This window comes from Natrix helvetica (assembly GCF_964273705.1).
Source record: "Natrix helvetica genome assembly, chromosome: 1".
Taxonomy (NCBI): domain Eukaryota; kingdom Metazoa; phylum Chordata; class Lepidosauria; order Squamata; family Natricidae; genus Natrix; species Natrix helvetica.
In genome coordinates, this window is record NC_138548.1 from 30516484 (window position 1) to 30538216 (window position 21733).

Below are 21733 nucleotides of genomic sequence, written 5' to 3' on the forward strand. Positions count from 1 at the left end.
GTGTCTTTAGTCAGCTTCGCCGGGAAGAGAGACCTACCGGACTGAAGAGAGGACTAAATATTCGTTATGTGCTCCTGCTGAGGATTGTCTTTGCTCGCTTTCAGCCAGGCCTTTCCATGAAGTTAGGCCAGCAGCCCTCCCTCTCTCAAATACCCAGAACCCCACAAATGAGCTTTCTCCGAAACCCAACGCGTGGCAGTCCTGGGGGCCACCTCGGGGGTGTGTGAGAGTGAGAGAGTGAGGGAGAGAAAGAGTGAGGGAGGTTGTTTTAATCTCCCCCAATGAAATGTGTCTTTATTAGCTGCCGTCTCCCGATTGACTTCTGGGGAATCGTGGTTGGGGGGCAAGTGACTTAAGAACTGCAAGTTTAGGCAGGTCTCCGCAGAACAAAGTCCGACCGAGTCCAGGAGGTTCTGACTCCCGAGCAAAGAGGGGGTGAGTGTCAGGGAAGCTCCTCCCCCACTGACGCTCAGGACTTTCACCTCCCTCGTGGAAACGCTCGCCCGCAAAGAAGAGGCGAGTCCTCCTTGCGCAGGTAGGCTACACAGGCGCGCCCGCAATCGCTGCTTGGCTCGGGGCTCGGGCACACTGGCTGCGGTCCCAACACAGGCTCGCCTGGGCTGAGATGGACCTGAGTAGCTCCTAGCCCAGACGGTTGTGGGAAGCCAGCCTTAGTACCCCCGCTTGGACGAGCCCAGCCGTTTCCTTTAGGCTTTCGTCGAGGGAGATCGCGTCTTACGCCACTGGGGTCGCGTTTGGGGAGCCCCAATGTGAGGGTTTAGCACCGGTGGTGAGAACCCAGCCAGTGAGTGCAACCGTGGACATTGCATGAAATCTCCGCCACGAGCCTATGGGAAATAGGCTGGCTACCATCCCCGTTCTCCCTCCTGCCCATTTTGGCGGACTTGCGGAGATTGGGAGGCTGCGGGTGGGAGGGGGACGGGGGGGGTGGTCTTCCTTACCCACCAGCAAAACCGCAACGGCTCGACTCTCCCCCCTAGGGCTGGGGAGCTGAGTTATTTAAGGAGCCGCGGCCGACTGGAACGCCGCGACCTCAAGCCCAACCACTTGGCCTTGCGAGAGGGAGTTCCCCCACCCGATTTCCCCCACCCGCGTCCTGATATTTATTTATACGATCAAGGGGCTAATTGCCCCCCATCTCTTCTCTCCGCCCTCCAAGCTATCCTTCGTTTTCTCTGCCCCGCGGCAAACAGGGTAACCCGATCCTGGTTTGTCCACCCGGCGTGTCTTGAGAGGCTTCCAGTCAGAAGCGCTCCGAAGGCTGGAGGGCTGGAGTAGTGGGGGGGGGGTGGCAGGAGAGGGGAGGGTGGGGAATGGGGGAGCCTTTTCTCCTGTATATTTTTATGTGCCTGCCTGTGCGCCTCTTTTTGAAAAAGGAAAAAAGTAGCTGTTATTTGTTGCCTGATTGTCCCCCCGGCGAAGCTGGGCCCCTGTTTTCCTTTCCCCCCGTTGTCTGTTTTTATTCTTTTCCCTCTGGCTTAGATGTGTCAATCATTCCCTGCTTGCCATTGGTTGGAGAGCCGCCGTCAAAAAAGTTGCCCGAGAGGCGCTTGTGCAGCAAACCCAGCCGAGAGAGCGAGCGAGAGAGCCCGACTGCCGCGCGTTCGCCACCATTCTGCCCCCGCCCCCCCCCTCGCCCAGTTCCACCTCGCTCCGGCGCCTCCTGCCCCTCCGCTCGCCAGAGGGGAGGGGGGGTTAGAGAAGGAGCTTGGTATATTTTTTCTTTAAACCATTATTCTTATTTGCCTTGACTGTTTAAGAAGCAGGTCGCGGTTTTCCAGCTTGCCCACCCCCCTTTCCTTCCTCCCCCTCTTTCATCCTCATCCTCCTTCGCCGTCATCGTCGCCCCCTTCATCTTCATTTCCAGAAGCGAAAGGGAAAGAAGGCGAGAAGACCGCTGTCTCGGAGGAAGGGTCTTTTTTAACCCTCTTCCCCTCTTGGTTTCTTTTGTAGGAGAAAAACTCGGCTTCCGGAGCTCCTGGAGATCCTTCGGCCGGGCGGTTTTGCCACAACATTTTTTTAAAAACTTGCAGCTTTTCGGGAAGCTTCAAGGTAAGTGAGAGGATGATACTCCGGCACACACACACACACACACACACAACCACCGCCGGGCGTTATTTTAGAATGGGCCTTTAATTGTGGCTATTGGGAAATAGGAGGCGAAGGGAAGGCTGCTTCTTCTTTCGTTTGGCCACTCGTACAAATCGGGTGTTCCCCCCTCCCCCGCCATCCCCCCCCCCCAACACCCCGTCTTGAGACTCTCGAAGTTAGGCTGAAATCGACGGGCCTTCTGCTTTCTAGCGAGGTGGGTGCGCTCCTGTGCCGGGAGCCTTTCCCAAGATCGGCGATTGGGTCGTTTTTGTGCGGCAAAAAGTTGTTACTGGAGGTTGAAAACAAGGCACCGATCTGAGAGGTCCTCAAACTGAAATAGGTTTTTTTTTCTTTTTCTTTTTTTCTTTTGTTACACTCTTTCTGGCCCGCTTGGTTCCTTCAGTATATCGCTTTTCTTTTGTCAGGGTGGGGGGGAAATCGTTGAATAGTGCGAAGTGAAATGTTGGGTGTGCGCTTGTGCGTTTCCCCTGCAGAATCCTCCTAAATTTACCTAAAATTCGGCCCAATCCGATCATTTCTTTTGCTGGCTGTAAATTCGTCTGAATTCAAAAAAAAGATTTAGCCAGAAAGGTTGCAATTTATCCGGGGGCTCAACTGAACTGAACTGGGGCTACCTCGGAGTAGAGAGGGGGGGAGGTTTACAATTAACTTATTTTAAAAATGGGTGGCGAACAAAGATCCCTCCGGAGGAAAGCAACGTTAATGTTAACTCCGTGGTTTAGCTGGGGTGTGTGCAGCCAACAGAACCACTCTCCCCACATACGCACAGCTCTCGTTTTCTTCCCTTGTCTTCGTGGAAGGGCCGGGCAGGGCAGAGAGAAGGAAATTAAATCCACCTAGCTCACGAGTTATTGATAAATAGTTTATCTCCGAGAGTCCGATCAATAGACTAAAAATCATTGGACATACACACAGCATTGGATTTTCAAGTATACTTGAAAGAGTTGCAGCGCCCAGAGGAAAACCTTCGCTCAACTGAGGGAAAAGAAAGGAAAGAAGGAAAGGAAAAGGAAAAGGATAGGAAAGGAAGGGGGGGGGTTGAGTTTGAAGAGAGGGAATCTAGCCAGATAGGATCCTGTTGAAGAGATTTCTTCCCCCAGTCCAGCCTTGATATTCTTGGACCAAGAATATTACTAGACAACGCAGCGAATTTAGGGAAGGAAGGAAGGAAGGAAGGAAGGAAGTAAGGAAGGAAGGAAGGAAGGAAGGAAGGAAGGAAGGAAGGAAGGAAGGGCAAATCAGTCAATCTGTTCTGCAGAGGAAAGGAGAAATCCAGTCCAGCTAAGGGAAGGTTGCTGGGTGATTGGGTTTCTCTGTGGCTGCTTCTACAGGCAACAAACCAGCCAGAAGATAGACAACTCCAGAGATTTTGGACATGCCCTGCCCTCTCCCCCCCCCCCCCAATTCTAAAAGCCCTTCTTTGGAAGGCAACCCTATTGGAAGCCAGAGGCCTTTACCTCCGAAGAGTCCCCCTAATCCATCTACCGACTTCCAACTTTCCTGGGTTTGTGGGTGCTTCTTTACACTCGAACCAGGAGCGCTTTAAATACTCAAAGTAGTGAGTTTAAAGGTGTCCACAAAGTTCGCTCTGACGCATCACCTTGCGATGTCTGAGAAACGGCAATAACCTTCTCCATCGGGTTTGTTTGTTTCTCCCCCCCCACTCCCATCAGGGAAGGGAGAAGACCATCACTATTCCCATGAGTTGTATTAGCCAAAAGGAGGTTTCGAACGGGGCGTTTGCGAGCTTCGCGTTTTTTCACGCAGGGCCAGCTCGCCGCTGAATTCGTTTTAAGTCTCTCTTAACGCTACGAGGGCGTAGATCTAAATCTCCCCACCGAGATCCCTCCGCAACTGTACGCAGGTCTAAAAGGCGGCACACATTGCAGGTTGCCAGGTGGATCTTAACAATATTGGTAAAAAGAGAGTGGATGTGGTTTAAACGGTTGTGGCGTCGAAATGTTCGGCTCTCTCCTGGGCTGCCTGCAAGGGAGAAAAGGCGCGGATTTATGGGCCCCAGGAAAGATGGCAAATTTGCTCAGAAAAAAAAAACCCTCAGTCTTTCTTGCTGCCTTCCCCACCAGCTACGCTTCTCTTCTCTACTTTTTTTAACAACGCCTCTCCCATAAGCAAAGAATTCGATTTTGCGCGCCCTCCTCCCCCACTTCGTAACTGTAACTCCCTTTACTTGGAGATCGCGAGGATCTACTTGACATTAGTTGCAAAGCGAGGCTCTTGGGGATTTCGGGTTAGGGTGGCGGTCAGATCCTCGTGTCTAACCTTGCTTCCCGGGCCTCTGCCATTGGCCCCGCTCGTATTTCAAATCAAGATTTTAAAAGGTTTTTAGCAGATCGATTCTAACTAACCCTGTACACTTAAAAGTAAAACAGAATTGTTTTCTCGGCGTAAAGTTGCACGGAAGGCTTGCAGTTCTGTTTCTCGGAGGGGGGGGGGGGTCCTCGGGAAAACAAACACAAATCAACCGGCCCGGGATCGTACCTTTGAGGAAAGGCAAACTTTGGTCCCGATCCGTTTGTTCCCCAGCAAACTCTCCCCGACTTCCGCGGGATGCTCGGAAGTCAGGCCTATGGCTGGTTCCCCGAGCCTCGGGAAGCCTTAGAAATCGTTGGAGAATTGTTGGAGAAAACGGAGGAAGGAGAAGTCTGGAGAACTCAAACTGCAACCCAGCCTAGAAAACTTCCTAATGAGTTGGGGCAAGAATCGCGCTCGACATGGCTCAAGCCGAAGCGACTTTCTTTGGCCCAAAGACGAATTTAGGCTTTGTGCCCCCTCCCAAGAGAATTCCTGGAGCTCCTGTCCCACTGTGGAAGGCCTTCTCCACCGTCCAAGCTGCCCCCATCAAAAGAAACGGCCGGGGAGGAAGGGCAGGAGGCGGTAGGAGGCGCGTCGGCTTGGCAGTCGGTTTGAGAAACGACTTGAGGGTTGCCTGCGCCCCAAGGCTCACTGCGCCGAGGGTCTGGGGGTTGGTGTATGTGCTCCGTTTGCTGGGCAGTTGACGCCGAAGATCTCGGGGCAGGACGGAAGGAGACGGGCTCGTCCATCTCCCTGCGTCGGTTAACCGGTGGAAGCGCCTGCTAGCTCTCGCTCTCTCCCCGAACCTCTCCGCCAGTCGGTTGCAAGGGTAGGACTCTGGTTTTTTTCTTTCATCGCCATCAGGCAGAAAATTAATCAACCCAAATGATCCTGAGTGCTGTTGCAGCCGTCCCGTAATTAGGGGCCGTGTGCCGCCCGGATTATCTCGTTAGTTTATCAAGAAAACATTTATTATAATTAATTCTCGGACGGGGTAATTATAAATGAGCGGGGACAGAGCAACTGGTAGATGGGGGTCCGCGCAGGGGGGAGGAGGAGGAGGAGGTCTGGCGAGGGAAAGGGAGCGCCCTGGCAGCGACAGATTGCGGAGAACCGGCTCTTTGGGGGGGGGGGAGGCAGCTGTCGCCTTTTCCCCTCCTGGCTGAAAGGGCGTGACTTCGGATCAGGTAGGAAACTGGAGGGAAACTATTATTTCCCTTCGGAGCTTTCCAAGGGAACACCTGCCCTCTCGGCTCTTTGGAGGCCGCGCTGCGGATTGGTTGCCAGTAAAGGGAGATGTGGGTTGCTGTCTGGGGCGCGGAAACACGAAGGTGGGTCGTGGGGGGTGGGGGAAAGTGGCGTGGACCGGATGGGTTGAGCCAAAGGCGAGGATGGAAAAAAAAGAGGAAAATCTCTCTTTTTTCCCCCCAGAAAGAGTTTGCTTGTTGCGGGACACGATCCAGCCCAAACCTTTTGGAATTTCGAGCCAGCTGCGTGCTATTCTTTTATCTGTTGGGGCAGGGGGGGGCGAATCGAGTTAAAAATGTCTGTGGGCATTCACTAAACCGTACTCTGAATTTAAGGGAAGGGGTTTCTGTCTCTTAACCAAAGCAGACGGTAGGATGAGGCTATATATAAAAGAAAATAACCATCACCAAACAAACTTGGTTGGAGTTCTTGTGCTATTTTTAAAGTTTTAGGGGTTTTTTAAAATAAATAAATAAATCTAATAGAAGATTGGCCTTTTAAAAAAAAAGCCAGAGAGAAAAACAGCATCGAAAACATGGCGAATTGGCGATCCCATTTCCTTTTTTGCAGAAAGAAGGATGGCGGGAGTGACCCGTAGCAGCGCGCAGTCCCACTCTATGTTGAGTAACATAGTTCCAGTGAGTTCAATGCTGTTTACTTGCGAATAGGTGTAAAAGGGGTTCTCTAAAACGGCCTTACCCGTGTGTTTACTCAGAAGTAAGTCCTACTGTATAGAAGTTTGTCTTGCCCAACGTGTTAGAGCAGTGTTTCTCAAACTTGGTGACTTTAAGTCCTGTGGACTTCAGCTCCCAGAATCTGGGATTCTGGGAGTTGAAGTCCACAAGACTTAAAGTCACCAAGTTTGAGAAACACTGTGTTAGAGAGTTATACTCTCACTATTACTGGAAAAATAAATTTATTGAGGCTTTCTCTTGGTTTAGTAAGTAAAGAGAAGATGGGGCCCCTAATGAAACACTTGGAAAATCAGCCGCTTTAAGCCACAATAGTCCCTGTCTGCTTCCTTGGGACGAACTGTTCATATAAGGTGTGGCAGAAAATGAGCTAGCTGTTTCCAGCGGGGCACTTGAGCTACAGGTGTTTAACCGTTTCTTTCAGCAGATTGAAAGTTTTGTGATCTCAGTTCAGCAGCTTGAGATAACGGTCAACGAAAAATCTGAAATCAATCAATGGATCCAGATAAAACTGGGACGGGGGAAGATGACGTGACCCCCCCAAATCCATTAATACGTTTCAAAGATTTTTTTAAAAGCTACCTGTAACTTTTTCCTATTCTTTTTCTCAAGGACATGGTGGTTTTTAAAAAGAAGCGCTATGTATTCGTTCCAGTCTCCTTATTCAGACAAACGCATATTCGTAAAGGGATTGGCATTCGTAAAGGGAAGGGTTCCCTGATGCAAATAAATGCACAGCTTTCAAATCTCTTCCTAAAGATCGAGGACCGATCTCTTAGTAAGGATCCCTCCGTTCTAACTCGACCCCCTGAACAATCGCTTACTTGAAATAGTGTTTACTTTAAAAAAATTGGGGGGGGGTGATTTGCACTTGTTTTTATTCAGAAGCCGAGAAGGAAACGCCTGAGTTGAATTTCCTATTGCTGATTTAAAAAAACGTTAGTTGCCCTGGGGCCATACACGTTTTATTACCCTTCTCTCTTTTTCCCTTTCTCTCTTTGAAAATAGGTCTATTTTATGAGACAAATCTTGAAAAAGTTTCGTGCAGGGATAGATTGATTTGGGCAAACTGTATACTGTAAACTGAAATTCCTTAAGGAATACAAGGCTTGTACGAATCCCCTATACTGAAATTGCCAGGAAGGAATCTTAGGGAGTACCCCACATTTTGTGTACCCAGAAACTTTTTTTAAGTCCTAATTTGTTTGTGTAGATTAGGTGGCCTTTGAATAAAACAGGGTTTTGCTGCTGTTGTTTTATTTTAAAGTCTCCTCAGAGGTTGAAACTTCTTACCAGGACACAAGGGCTCCCCAAGGTGAAGGTTTCACCTGTAGCTGAAACCACTTTCTCTTGGTGAAAGTGAAAAGTTTAGTGGGACTTTTTGGAAGCTGCAGAAAACTGGGGCTCTTATTTAGGATGCTGGGGAAAATATCCCAAGATCTTTGAAAAGGCGACAATCAGGCTGCGATCTTTGCCATCGCTACTTCTGGGTAATTCTTCTGTGAAAGCTAAGCCGAGTTTGTCTCTTGTTGGTGCCCATCTGAGCAGTGAACCTCAGAGGCATATTCTGCTCTGGCGTCAACACGCGTTTAAGGCATGTCTGAAAGGGAAGGCTGGCTTTAGCTTTCATCGCCCACTGGCACGAGTGTTGGCGGTGTAAGCTTCCCTTTCCCGGGCAACCCTCTTGCTCCGGATTTGAAAGCGATTTTGGCCGTAAAATTCGAATTGACTGAAAATGGTGAGTAAGTTCGCGCGACTGGCTGAGGGAGCTGTAAAAAACGCCTTTCGGCCTTCCTCTGCCCAGTCCCCCCCGTTTGCTTGCAAGCTTAGCGTGCTGCGTGGACTGGATCGCCTTTCCTGTAACTTGGATCGTCTTTCCCAAAATAGAAGGAGAGCCGTGTGCGGAGCCTCAACGTTGCCTTAGGAGGGAGAGCAAAGGGATTCCCTGCGAGGAAGTGGGGGGGGGGATGGACATTTGAGGCGGCCAACTTCCAGCCCGTCCGCCTCTTTTCTTACATGCCTGGTTAATGCGCAGAATATTTTTTCCTTATAAAAACTTTTTTTGCCGTAAAAATCCGGCTTCCCCAAGCAGGAATTGCCTAGGGATGGAGGGCTCGGCTAGAATTCCTACGGAGATGTTGTACGCTGTATGCCCACTATTTGGTTGCAATTAACTTCGTTAAGTTTATTTGGTTGCAATTAACTTCGTTAACTTTATTTGTTTCTTGAAAGAGAGAAAAGTAGGAGAGTGCTAGAAATAAGGTAGCCTTTTTTGTTTGTTTGATTGGTTTTGGTTGGTTGCTTTCCTCCAGACGGCCTTTGGTGGCGGTGCAAAAAGAGGGAGAAGACCCCAGCCTCCTCCCTCCTCCTCCTCCTCCTCCCAAAACTTCAAACCCATTAGATCCTCGCAGAAATCTTAAACAACCCCCCCTCCTCCGTTTTCCTCCTCGATGCGCGAAGGTTTGATCTGTCAGGAACTATTACCGTCCCCCTGCCTGGGATGAGAGTAGGGGGAAGTCTCTGGAAGTTTGCCGGGAAGGTTGCTGACACCAAAATCTTGTGTTGAAACGAAGAAATGCACACCACGAATTGGTGCGGAAGTTGATCTTTTGCAGATTGGTCTCCAGACTAGCTGGAGGTGCGGGCGCGCGGGGAGGGGGGGGAGAGACTCCCAAATCAACGAAAACCCAAGATCGCTTCTTTCCTTGTCCTTCACTCAGGCGCAGGTTTCAAAGGCTTCGGTTAAGGCCGACCTTTCTTCCCCTTCCATCCTTCTCCAAAAGCGAGGAAGGCAAAGCCCGACGGCGGCTTGGAAGAGAGTTTGGACGAAAGGATTCCCCCCACTTCATACAAAAGTTAATTACTTGTTTGTTTAGCTTGCTGCGGCCTTCTCTCTCCTCCTCCTCCTCCTCCTCCCACCTTCACGAAAAGTCTTCAAAATCGGGGAGTCCCTTTCCCCCCCTCTAAATCTAATTAGCGCAAGTGCTAATTAGGGGGGGGGACTAGCTGAAAGAAATCACTTCAGGCATGCCGAGATAGAGGGACGGTAAATCAGCGGAGCGCCCCCACCCCCCACCAACCCCCCTCGCTTAGATCTTCTTTAAAGTGCGCATTTGAATTCTCAACTTTCGGGGAGGGGGGGCGCTTCTTTTGCAGTTGCAAAAATCCGGGGTAATTAAAAAGCTCGGGGTGGGGGTGGGGACAACAGATACGCTCCTTTGTCGCCGAGGAAAATTACGGCGTGGGGTGGGGAAGCTTTGTTAGCAGCCTTATTTATTTAGCCAAGGGGTTCTTTGTGTCCGTAAAATGGGTCCCAATCAAGTTTTGTTGGAGGCAATTAACTACTTGCTAAACCCAGGAAAACCTTGGCAAATGCCCCCTGGAAAGCAAGCCCGAGCGGAGGAGGCTGGAGTGCCTGCCTGCCTGCCTGCCTGTGTTCGGTGGGGGTGGGCTGCTCATAAAACGAAGGGAGCTGCTACTGTACGTCGCCCCTCTGACTTATGGGGGGGGGGAAGGAGTTTCTCGAGGCAGTCCGGGGGAGGGATGCGCCCCTCCAGTCGGCCGGGGTTTGGCAGGTCCTGCAGCTGAGCGGGTGCCACCCTGAAGCAAGCAAGACTTCGCTAGTTCGAAGACCCCCGTGGACAGGACTTTTTTTTCACTCTGCTTTCTCTCCTTCTCTCTCTCCCTCCCTCCCTTCCCCTCCCTCTCCCTCTCTCTGTCTCCTTTTTTTGTTTTGTTTTCTAAATTAGGCTCCAGATTCCAAGGTTAACTTCTCTCTCCGAAAGCTCTGGAGAAGAAAGAGGAAAGGAGCAAGAAGTAGGTCCAAGAGGCATCTCCTTCCAACTCCACCCAGCCCCAGAATTTTGGCCATTTTTTCTCCTCACCCCAACTTTAGCATGATGTCTTATCTTAAGCAACCACCTTACGCAGTCAACGGCCTAAGCCTCACCACCTCCGGGATGGACCTGCTCCATCCCTCCGTCGGGTATCCAGGTAAGAGAGGAGACACCCTGCCGGCGAAGGGGAGGGGGCTTCCAAAGGGCGGGGACTCGTTGGACTTGGGCCCTCATAGTTACTCCCACCGCCGGTGGGATCCTATTTCCCGGGTGCCCATGAAAACCAAGAGGGTAACTGGAGAACCTCAACTCTCCCCTTAAATTTCTCCCGTCCACGGGTTCAGGAAAAAGTTCCTTGAACGGTCGGTCACACACACACACACACACACACACACACCACTCCGAATTTTTGGCCTGAGAGCACGCCAGCCTTTCCGGGCAAAGTGCTATTCCCGACGATTGGAGCAAGTCGGGTTTTTGGGGGCGGGGGTGTTTTGTTCTGAGGTCTGGAGAAGGAGGAGAGGATTGTTCATGGGATGGAGGGCGATTAGGCTACCTCTGCGAGGGAACCTCCGTCTGTGGAGCCCTTGCAAAACGTTTCATTACCTAACTAGGTAAGATCATCAGTTACACACTAATGGTCTTACCTGGACTGGTGATCTTACCGACTTGGGAGCAAACCGCCAAGCTCAGAGAGCCCCAAGGACGGTTCAACCATGAGCTACCTATCTTCTCTTCTATCGGAACCTCCATCTGCACGGTCAGTCCAGATCCTGCTAGCTCCTCGCACTCAGACGCCACCAGCAGGCCTCCCGATGTATCCGAATCGATTCCCCAGTCGGTGCACCGTCAAATACGGCAACTCTGGGGCTGCCACCCTGGGCTCACTGCTCTCCTACCGGCGCCCTTGAAGCTACGCTGGCCCACTTTTTTTTTTCAAGAAGTCGGGCTTGCACACACCACCCCCATCCGCACCCCGGCCTCCCCAGGCCTCTCCCAAGAGAGTCCGTCGCCTTCAGCTCGATAGGGCTCCTTTAGAAGGGAGACGATAGGATCGGGCGCTATTGCGGCCTGTCTTTGGTCCACCTGGACCCGGAGTCGGCTAGGCTGCGTCCCGGAGAGCTTGGTCTTCTCTGAGCTCGGAGAGGTGGCCACCATCGCGCAGCAGAGATCTCTCCCTCAACCGGATTCTGCCCGAGTCCGCCCAGGAGAGAAGCTTTCTTTAGGAATCAACCTTCGCGAAACCGGACTTGTCTGGGCTTTACTCCCAAGGAAAGAGGAGGGCAGGGCTTTCGGGGAAGTCAGCGGTGCCGAAAACGGTTTAAGATGGACCGATTGCCCCCGTTGTAGCGCGGCCGAGTCCTCTTTTCCGGACTTAAGCCCGACTTTCCGGGGCTTTTCTGCTGACCGCTCAGAGCTGGCGTTTCTTCTTTCTCAGCCACCCCTCGGAAACAGCGGAGGGAGCGCACCACCTTCACCCGCGCGCAGCTGGACGTCCTGGAGGCCCTGTTTGCAAAAACCCGCTACCCGGATATCTTCATGCGCGAAGAGGTGGCCCTCAAGATTAACTTGCCGGAGTCCCGAGTGCAGGTAAGGGAAGGGCTGGTGCGCGCGCCTCCCCCTTTTACTTTTTCCCTCTGGATCTCCAGGGGGCTGGGGAGGTGGGGAGGAGGTGGGGGGAGGACGATACAACTGGTAAGGGTCTGGGTAGGGTAGTGAAGGAGGAGACCGAGAAAAGAAAGCGCGTGGAGTGGAGAAAGAGATGTTGAGATCCAGGGTCATCTTCAGTATGGTGTCCTCAGCATCCTGACTTTCCTCTCAGCCCAAGAAGCTCCTGGAAAAGAGAGGAGCTCTGAAACTCAAACCTCTCTCTTCCCACCCCAATGGCAGAAAGCCAACATTCTAGGCAAGCGAATGTTTTAAGAAAGTTTTATTCCACTTCATTTTTTTTTCCTTTTTCGATACCTCAGCCTCATTTAGCCCCAGACCCTGTTAGTAACAGCAGTTGAAGGGAATGAGAAGAGCTGTTGCTGAATATACATATCTGAAGACCCCTAAGAATAGAAAATAGAATGGAATGGAGTGGAGTGGAGTAGAGTAGAGTAGAGTAGAGTAGAGTAGAGTAGAGTAGAGTAGAGTAGAGTAGAGTAGAGTAGAATTCTTTATTGGCCAAGTGTGATTAGACACACAAGGAATTTGTCTTTGGTGCATATGCTCTCAGTGTACATAAAAAGACAAGATACATTCATCAGGAATCATAAGATACAACTCTTAATGATAGCCATAGGGTATAAATAAACAATCAGGAAACAATCAATATCAATATAAATCGTAAGGATACAAGCACAAAGATAGAGTCATAAATGGGAGGAGATGAGTGATAGGAGCAATGAGAAGATTAATAGTAGCGGAGACTTAGTAAATAGTTTGACAGTGTTGGGGGAATTATATGTTTAGTTGAAAAAGCCGTCTTCAGGTATGGATTGCAGCCATCCAGAGATATCCCACAATTTTTAAAGCAAGATGGCATTGAAGTGGAAGGGCGATAAGCTAAAATGGGACCCAGGCTCCAAAGTTCTGGACCTCTGAAAACCAGAAGTTTGAAGTGGGGCAAGACCTGATGTTTAATGGCCTGTCTGGGGAGTGGGAGAGATTTCTGCTTTGCCATTATCCCCCCCCAAAAAGGACTCTGCGTTTGTAGACCACCAGTCGAATTCAGCAATGCTCTAATTCTTGATCCTGCACCTTTCCTTGAAAGAATGTCATATGTACCATGTCAGAACAGTATTTCATCCTTGCATGTTGCTAGGCCAGTGTTTTTTCAACCTGGACAACTTTTAAGACCGGTGGACTTCCATCGCCCAGAATTTCCCAGTCAGCATAAATTCTGGGAGTTGAGGTTCACACAACCTTAAAGTTGCCAAGATTGAAAAAACATTGGGACAGACCCACCCAGGGCATTTTCTCTCTAGTGATTTGTATTGTCATCTACCTGTAATGTGCCATAATGAGGTCCAGCTTTATGAGGACTGGGGTAGCAGCACTGTAAGACTCTATAACTCTCTAGGGAGTGAATAGGCCAAATCTACTTTGCTTGGACAATATCCTGGACTGGGTTTTTCTCCCTCCCTCTCCTTCCAGTATTCTGATCTTGAAAAATGACTGGGATGAATTAGGTTCAATGCCATCCTCCCATGCAGTTGTTGAGCAAACTGCTGGCACTCGGTAGCCCTGTGCTTCCCATAACTACGAATTCCTTGCAGGCCACCCAGTAAATCTTCATGGTTTCTTGAGATAGGATTTATGAAGAGGGCTGACAACTGAGTTCAGTTTGGCTGGGGTGCATGGAAGAAGATTCTCAGCAAGGCTTAAGACAGACAGGCCTACTGGTCATATTAACTTGCCAAAAAAAAGCAGAGGATTTTTGGAGCATCTGTTTGCTGGTTGATTACTTTTCTTGTATCTCGTATGACTGTAGCAAGATAATCACATTCCTCTCCTTTTATTTGGTGGGAAATGAATGAGCGCTTTTAGCATGGCATTCACAGGCAGGCATCTAATGATTTAGCAAGTGGCCAGAAACCAAGATGATTTTGCAGATACTCATGCTCAATCTGAGGAGGAGGAGGAGGAGGAGGAGGAGGAGGAGGAGGAGGAGGAGGAGGAGGAGGAGGAGGAGGAGGAGGAGGAGGAGGAGGAAGAGGAAGAGGAAGAGGAAGAGGAAGAGGAAGAGGAAGAAGAGGAGGAGAGGAGGAAGAGGAAGAAGAAGAAGAGGAGGAGGAAGAAGAGGAAGAGGAAGAGGAAGAGGAAGAAGAAGAAGAAGAAGAAGAAGAAGAAGAAGAAGAAGAAGAAGAAGAAGAAGAAGAAGAAGAAGAAGAAGAAGAAGAAGAAGAGAGTGGTGGTGGTGTATGCAAGTGACTACTTTTGGAAAGAGATCTTCAGAGTGCAAGCCACTAGACCAGCTTCACCAGCTCTGATATTATACCAGCTGAGAACAATCATTTAACATACTGCTCTTTCAAGCAACAAACATGTACACCATTAAGTACTTCTAAGTGGTACACCCTGAAAAGGAAAGAGGAAATATGAGAAAGTGGTGAACCTACATATGTTGGGACATATGGGTTGAACTATAGGAACTGTGCCTTCTTGGCGTAGCTCACTAGTATACCAGTGTTGGCTGCTATGCATAATGATGAACAATTTTCTAGAAGTTTGGAAAATGAATGAGATTGAGAAAGTGGGTTCTGATTGGACTGGCACTAACCATGTTATTGGACCAGCCCTGTACCTTCTTACCTAAGCTTCTACCTAGCTTCTCTATTGATTTTGATTTTGCTAAGAAACCAGGCAGCTTCTTTCATTGAAAACCTATTGCTTTTTCAGTAGACTAGGGATATTGTTTGGGTTGTTGCTAGCATCATTGTTGTCATCCTCATGCCATGAAATATAATGGTACCTATATAAAACCAGGGGTCATTTAATGTTTATTTAGCCATCAGATCAGCTTTTGTATCTTTTTAACAGCAACATTCGTCTGTCTCTCTTAGCTAGAAAGTATATGAGCTGTGTACTTCAGAAATGGTCCCAAAACTGATTTATTTCGGATGTCATGTAAAAGCAGTTCTTGGGGGGGGGGGGGGGAAATGCAAACCCAGTGACCAAGGGAAATTCTTTCTCCAGCCAATATTTTCTAATCCTAACCGTAATTACATGGCGAAATGATATATTGCAATATAACGTTTTTAAAAAAGAACTTGCAAGAATGAAGTGAAATCTGGGTATCAGTAGTACTGTATCAGTTTGCAATACCTGCATTGCATTCTGCCTACTCATACTCCATGTTTTGCAGCTGGGGATGAATATGAACACACACACACACACACACACACACACACACACATGCATACACCAAATCGCTACACATTTCAATTGATAAGCAGGTTTCCCACAGGGTCCACCAAGAAAGCCTTGACATCCAAAATGGTCCTTACCTTGAAAGCATTGTCCAGTGATTCCATCTATACTTAACTTTCCACTAAGCATGAAATGAATTGAACAGCCCAGATATATTCAGGAGGGGGTAAAATAGGTTTGCCAAAAAAAAAAAAAAGGATGGCCACAGGACACATTTGCTGATATTACATCTGGGAATTCATAATATGTTGGAAGCTACAGGAAGAGGCAAGGCACATTTACACTTGTAGAGTTAAACTAGTTTAATAGGTTTTCACTCTCTCCAGGAGATATTCCGGAGCTGAGATATTCTCTGGAGCATAAAGGATCATTTTAAAAAGACCTCTCAGCACCCAGAACTCAATTTCACTTATCGTATTGTTTGAGTTTGATCATCAAACTGCTATAAAATATGTCTTTTCTAGACAGGGAAACACATATTTAAACATAAATTGATTTTTTTTTAAAAAAAAAAGAATATTGCTTTTTTTAAAAAAGAAATCAACTCCTTTTCCAGATACATCACAAGTGCCATTTATTTTAATGGAACAGACCTGATGAGAGAAATCTCAGCTGATTTCATAGGCTTTGCCAGGTGATATTGTTAAACCCCCGGTTCCTAGCAAGCCTGAGAGAGATACTTGTAAGGTTCTTGGTGCTCTTTGAGCTGAGCTGTTTGCTTCCATTATCCAAGTAGGTAACATCATCAAGGCGATGCTTGGAGCAACTGCAAGCAAACAACCAGGCTCAGAGAGCCTAAGGACTTCACAGTTCAGGCCTGAGTACAGATACTCTCTTCTGTTGGAGACATACTTGTACCATTCATGCGACCTTCTGGAATCACAAACCACAAGGTTTTGCATCATACACCTGGAAGAAAGAACTTTTTAAAAACACTGTTTAGGCATTCCTAAGGTGCCCAAAGCTAGGGACCTTAATTTGTTGTGTTTGGTGTAACGTAGGCTTGTATGAATTTTAGTTCCATTGTTTTTCCTTTTCCATGAGCTGCATAAAATTTTTGCCATATTTCCTAACTGGCATCTTAGCTGTGTGGTTTGTTTCATGACTTCCTATCTAGTTTTCTATTTTATTAATATAATTTATATTGTTCACTGTAGTTAATATTACGGGCTAGGTTAGGAATAAAAGAGAATGAAAAAACATACCACTAATATATATATTTTAAATGAAAAATGACGCACTCAAAATGATGATTTCACAAAACGCGGTTAAAGAGCAATTTAAATGGTAGGTGAGAGGAACCGAGATGAATATTTTATTGAGTAAATGTTTGTCAATTGGGCAACTATATACATTTTTTAAATAAATAAGTACAATCTCCTTCTCTTGAAATATTTTCCTTTTTCTTTTTTCCCCTTTTCCTTTTTTCTCCTATTCCTTAACGCTCCCTAGTAAAGATAGTTTTATCATTTGTATAGAAGTCACAGATATGAGATCAGATCAGAAGAAAAGCAAACTTGATGTGCCTTTTTCTTGCAACAATTACTCCAGTCAAGCACCAAAATCGTGGTACTTGATAGCTGTTACTTTATGATACCTAAAAAGATGCCTGGTTTGGGAGGAATTCCTAGAACTGTCATTGATTATTTGAGTGGAGGTGACAAGACAAAGCCAGAAATATGTCATCTAAGGAAAGATAAGAGAATGTTGTGACAGTTGCACGCAGTGCTCCACCCATGTGATTTGGGTGTTTTTAAATAGATATCCATGTGTTTAATCACAATGAACACAGAATCCTATTTGCATTGGAGTGGCCAAAATAGCTAAGATCTAAATGGCATCTGTTGTGCAAGAGAGCACCTCCATCACCAAACTGGAAAACGTTGTTGAGTGGCATGCCTGTATCTCTTACTGATCTCTTCATATCCCGGCTAGTAGAGAATCGAAGGCTATTCTGATCATAAATGAAAGCAGAACATCAGAGAAGCAAGGGATAGATCTCAGAGGAGTTATGCCTCTTTGTTGGTATGAAGGGAATTTTTGGGATCACAGAGATGCTTTTTCAAAAGGCAACTGGAGTTAAGGAGTTAGGAGTTAGAGGGAAAAAACAGAGAGAGAGAGAGAGATGCTCTGGTTGGTAATCACGTGATTTGAAAACAAATCAAGTGACTTACTTCCATGAGATGAAGTAAATGAAGACCTTTAACATCTATCAACAGGTTCTAAGGAACTTCCTGCTATTTAATTGCCCTTCTGAGAGGGGTGGAAAGAAAGAGAAGATACAGCGCATTTAATTGGACAAGCATGTTTCCCTCCCATTCAGTTGCTCTCTTAATTGATAACCTCTCCTTTCTAATATTCTATTCTTTTTAATTAAGGGCTTGACTTCAGTAGGACTTAAGTGGAAGTCCTTGGGGTACCTAAGCTGCCAGGCTCAGAGGCTTGCAAAGAACTTTTCCCCTTTCTTCAAAGTACTCGTATTAAAGGTTTGCTTGGCTCTACATTTCTGAAAGCGCTGGTAGTCTGACACTCGGCAGTGGTTTTCCACATATGCTATTGCTTCATGGTTGCAGATAAAAACAGCAGTCCTTTGGGTGGCCGTCTTTAAATAAAACGTAACCACATATTTTTCAGCCTGGGGTTGCAGTAGATGCAATAAAGCTGGGATGAACAGGAGAAGACGAAGAAGAATGGATGAAGCTAAACAATGGGCAACATCAATGCTTCTGCAGTAGATCCATGGTTATCTTTGTTGGCTCCCATGAATTAAATCATAATATTTTCTTTTGCTCCTAGTCATATATTTCAGTTTTCTGAACCCATTTTTAAGGAGCAAGGGGTAGGCCTCAAACTAAGTACTGATAGGACTCCCAGATAAAGTCTGGTAATGCCCTGTTTTAGGGATGCTCGATGTTGATATGGGCTTCTGCATTATAAAAGTTGCTACCATGTTCCACCTGGGTTAAAAAAAAAATTCAGACCAGGTTTTTTTCCATAGTGCATCAAGGGATGTTGAGGGAAGCTCAGAGGGAAATTGAGAGGACTAGCAACATTTCCGTAACAACTTTTAAACCCCTGAGATATTTTGCTTAATATATGTTGTATAGCTATTATATATAACATATAATAAACTGCTGCTTAATATGATATTCCTCCGTAAAACACCATATCCTCCTCAGTGCAGTCGTTCTCCCTGGTGATAATTATTCTCCTCCCATTTGTCCTTGTTGTGACCCGTATAGCTAATACCCTTCGCTCTTCTTTCTCCTCCTTCCTGGTTGGTTTTCCAGGTGTGGTTTAAAAACCGTCGGGCTAAATGCCGCCAGCAGCAGCAGCAGCAGCAGAACGGGGGCCAGAATAAAGTGAGGCCTGCGAAGAAGAAGAGCTCTCCAGCCAGAGAAGTGAGTTCAGAGAGTGGGACCAGCGGCCAATTCACACCTCCAGCCAGTACCTCAGTCCCTGCCATTTCCAGCAGCAGCGCTCCAGTGTCTATCTGGAGCCCAGCATCCATCTCTCCTCTCTCAGACCCCCTGTCCACTTCTTCTTCATGCATGCAGAGGTCCTATCCTATGACCTACACTCAGGCTTCAGGCTATAGCCAAGGATATGCCGGCTCAACCTCATATTTTGGAGGAATGGACTGTGGATCTTACCTGACCCCTATGCATCACCAGCTCCCTGGACCAGGGGCCACCCTTAGCCCCATGGGTACCAATGCTGTGGCCAGCCATCTCAACCAGTCTCCAGCTTCACTCTCCACTCAAGGTTACGGAGCTTCGAGTTTGGGGTTTAACTCGTCTACTGATTGTTTGGATTATAAGGATCAAACAGCTTCCTGGAAGCTAAACTTCAACGCTGACTGCTTGGATTATAAAGACCAGACATCTTCATGGAAGTTTCAGGTTTTGTGAAGACCTGTTAGGAACCCTTTGTGATAAACAATAATGGTGATGATGCTAATGCTGATAAACGATAAGTGACCACAATGATGACGTTGAAACAGACAAGACAATAGCCATAGTAGGCTGACATTTCCAGTTTTGAGATCTTTGATTTAAGTTAAAAAGAATTGTGAACAGGACACAAATTAATAACAAAGGCAAGAAATTCAGTGGCCGTGATCATACCTCCCAATTTCACCTCTTGCTCAGATGCTCTGGAAAGGAAGACAAGAAGGAAAGACATATTGTGTAGACCAAGAACAGAATCACATCACTTAGTTTCTCGTTGCTCCATAGTTTTAGTCAATTGTTGGGTTTCTTTGCCTGGATAGGGATGGAAGTTTATTCTATGACCCAGAGTAGAGGGTATTGGGTTCTTTCTTTCTTTCTTTCTTTCTTTCTTTCTTTCTTTCTTTCTTTCTTTCTTTCTTTTTCTTTCTTTCTCTTTCTTTCTTTCTTTCTTTCTTTCTCTTTCTTTCTCTCTCCCTCCTCTCTCTTCTCTCCCTCTCTCCCTCTCTCCCTCTCTCCCTCTCCCCCTCTCCCTCTCCCTCTCTCTCTCTCTCCTGCCTTCCTACACTTAGATACCTTATTTTTGGTATGGCAAGAATGACCCTTCTTTTCCTTCCCCTTCCATCCAACCTTGGTTAAAATGTTTGTGTTATGGGACAATACATCCATATACATCTCTCAAGCTTCTTCAATTGCTTCGGCCACATTTGTCAAAGTTGGCCATAGGAAAAAAAAAATGAACAAAGAACTCGGTTAAGAGCTCTGTGGATCATGGGACTGATTGTCTTAGCTGCACTACTTTATTTAAGAGGGGGGAAATAAGAATAATGTCAATAAGGAGTCAATATGTAGTTTTTAAGAGACAATCAGTGTGTGTCTTATATAAATGGTACATCTGTGGTTTTTAATCTGTGCTAGACTTTAAAACTGTGATCTCCTGTATTGTATGCAATTATAAACCCCACACCAGCCGGCGGTTCTGCTGCGATTTTACAGAGGTTATAATTAACAGTGAAATTTGAGCAACTGAGTTACATGTGACCATCTTTCTATTTCTTCTTTCTTTCTTTTTCTATCTCTCTTCCTCTGCCTCCCCGTCTCTGGTTTTCTTTCTGTCTTTCTCTTGCTCTAAAATTGCCTTTTACCAGAGGTAAACTGCACTGAAAAACAAAAACAAAAACAAAGCAACTTTTAACAGCAAGCTGTGGCTGAATGAACATCAGTGAGATCTTTTTTTTTAAAAAAAGTCACTAAATAAAAATACACTTGGACTTTGACTGACATTCACCTGTACTACAGTAGCCCACTGTTGGAAAAGCTAGCAGTAAGGAGAAAGAAGTATATATATTTAAGACATCGGTCAATTGCTCTGACCTTGAATTTCCAAACAGCAAAAAATACTTGTTGTTTTTAATGCTTGCAGATGTGAAATGGAGAAAAAAAAAGATATATATGCATAAACCTTTTTTTTCCTGGATTTGGCAGATATGTATAATTCTATTAAATGGTTCTAGCACAAGTGATAGTCTTTGTCTCCCCATGTGCTGGGCAGGGTTGCCCCCTCCTCAAAAAGCTCGTTTCGACTTCCATAAAGTTGAAAGGTTTTAAGAGTTAGTTTCTTGAACCGAAGGGTGTGTGTGTGTGTGTGCGTGCGTGCGTGCGTGTACGTGCAGGGTTTTGATTTAACCTTTTGTGGCATTCCTAAACCAGCTTAGCTTTGCCGGGTCTCCGCAAACTACAAAGAATCCAGATCTTTGCTCTCTTTTGGGGGGTTAACTCAGGAAGCAACCCCGAATTTCTTCCACTGTTTGCTAGAATAGAAAATGGTGGTGGGCTGTCCCCCACTTTCCCTCGCTCGCCCGCCCCCCTTTCCCACTGTCTTTTATTTCGTTTCAGCTTTTTGCTGATTAATTTAGAGACTGAAAAGCAGAGGAGAGGAGATAAAGAACTTAAGGGGGAGGGGGGGAGAGAGATGCTTTGGAGGCTCAGGGGGTGTTTGAGCCTCTCCTATAAAACGTCCTGAGAAGAAGGGATATAGGATATACGCGAAAACAGCAGATGCAGTCACGCACAAACGATGGGAGGACAAAAGAGTTGGGGTAAAGTTTTTTAAAGCTATGATTTCTACAGCTGGACACAAAAGGACTTAGAGCACCCTGCGCCCCCCCCTTCCCTTTTCCTCCCTGCCTTCCCCACCCCTCTGAAATCACCAGGAAAATTGTTGCCTCTTTGGGGGGGGGGGGAGAAATAGCCTGCCTGACTCTCCCTCCCCAGCCTTCTTTCCTTTCCTATCCTTTCCTTTCCTCCAATTAGAATATCTTAAACGTTTTGGAATTGGGGGGGGGGGGCGAGGCATTTAAAGGGCGGCCACACAACAATAAACAGACGCTTCGAATTAACTGCCTTGCAAACGAATTCTCCCCTTTTTTTCTTGCTTTCTTTGAATCAGCTAAGTTCTCCCTTTCCTCCCCTCTACCGCCACCCCCCCCGCCACCCCCCTTGGCACTGACAACCCCCCCCCCCAATTTCTTCTTCGGGCGTCGTTTATTCCGGACGCTGATGGGGGCCCCGTTAGCGATTTCTGAATATGAATCATATTCCCGGTCGTGTCGCTCAACGGAATGGGCGGGGATTACAAAACGTC

At 47.1% G+C, this 21733-nt stretch overlaps 1 protein-coding gene across 1 annotated transcript; it reads left to right on the top strand.

The window, feature by feature from the left end:
• Positions 1-1986: 1986 nt before the first annotated feature.
• On the top strand, positions 1987-19446 carry OTX2 (orthodenticle homeobox 2). The gene is made up of 4 exons (XM_081939140.1): positions 1987-2073; positions 10136-10379; positions 11661-11812; positions 18430-19446. The coding sequence occupies exons 2-4, from the start codon at positions 10283-10285 to the stop codon at positions 19048-19050; spliced, it is 870 nt and encodes a 289-aa protein (XP_081795266.1). The 5' UTR covers positions 1987-2073; positions 10136-10282; the 3' UTR covers positions 19051-19446.
• Positions 19447-21733: the final 2287 nt, after the last annotated feature.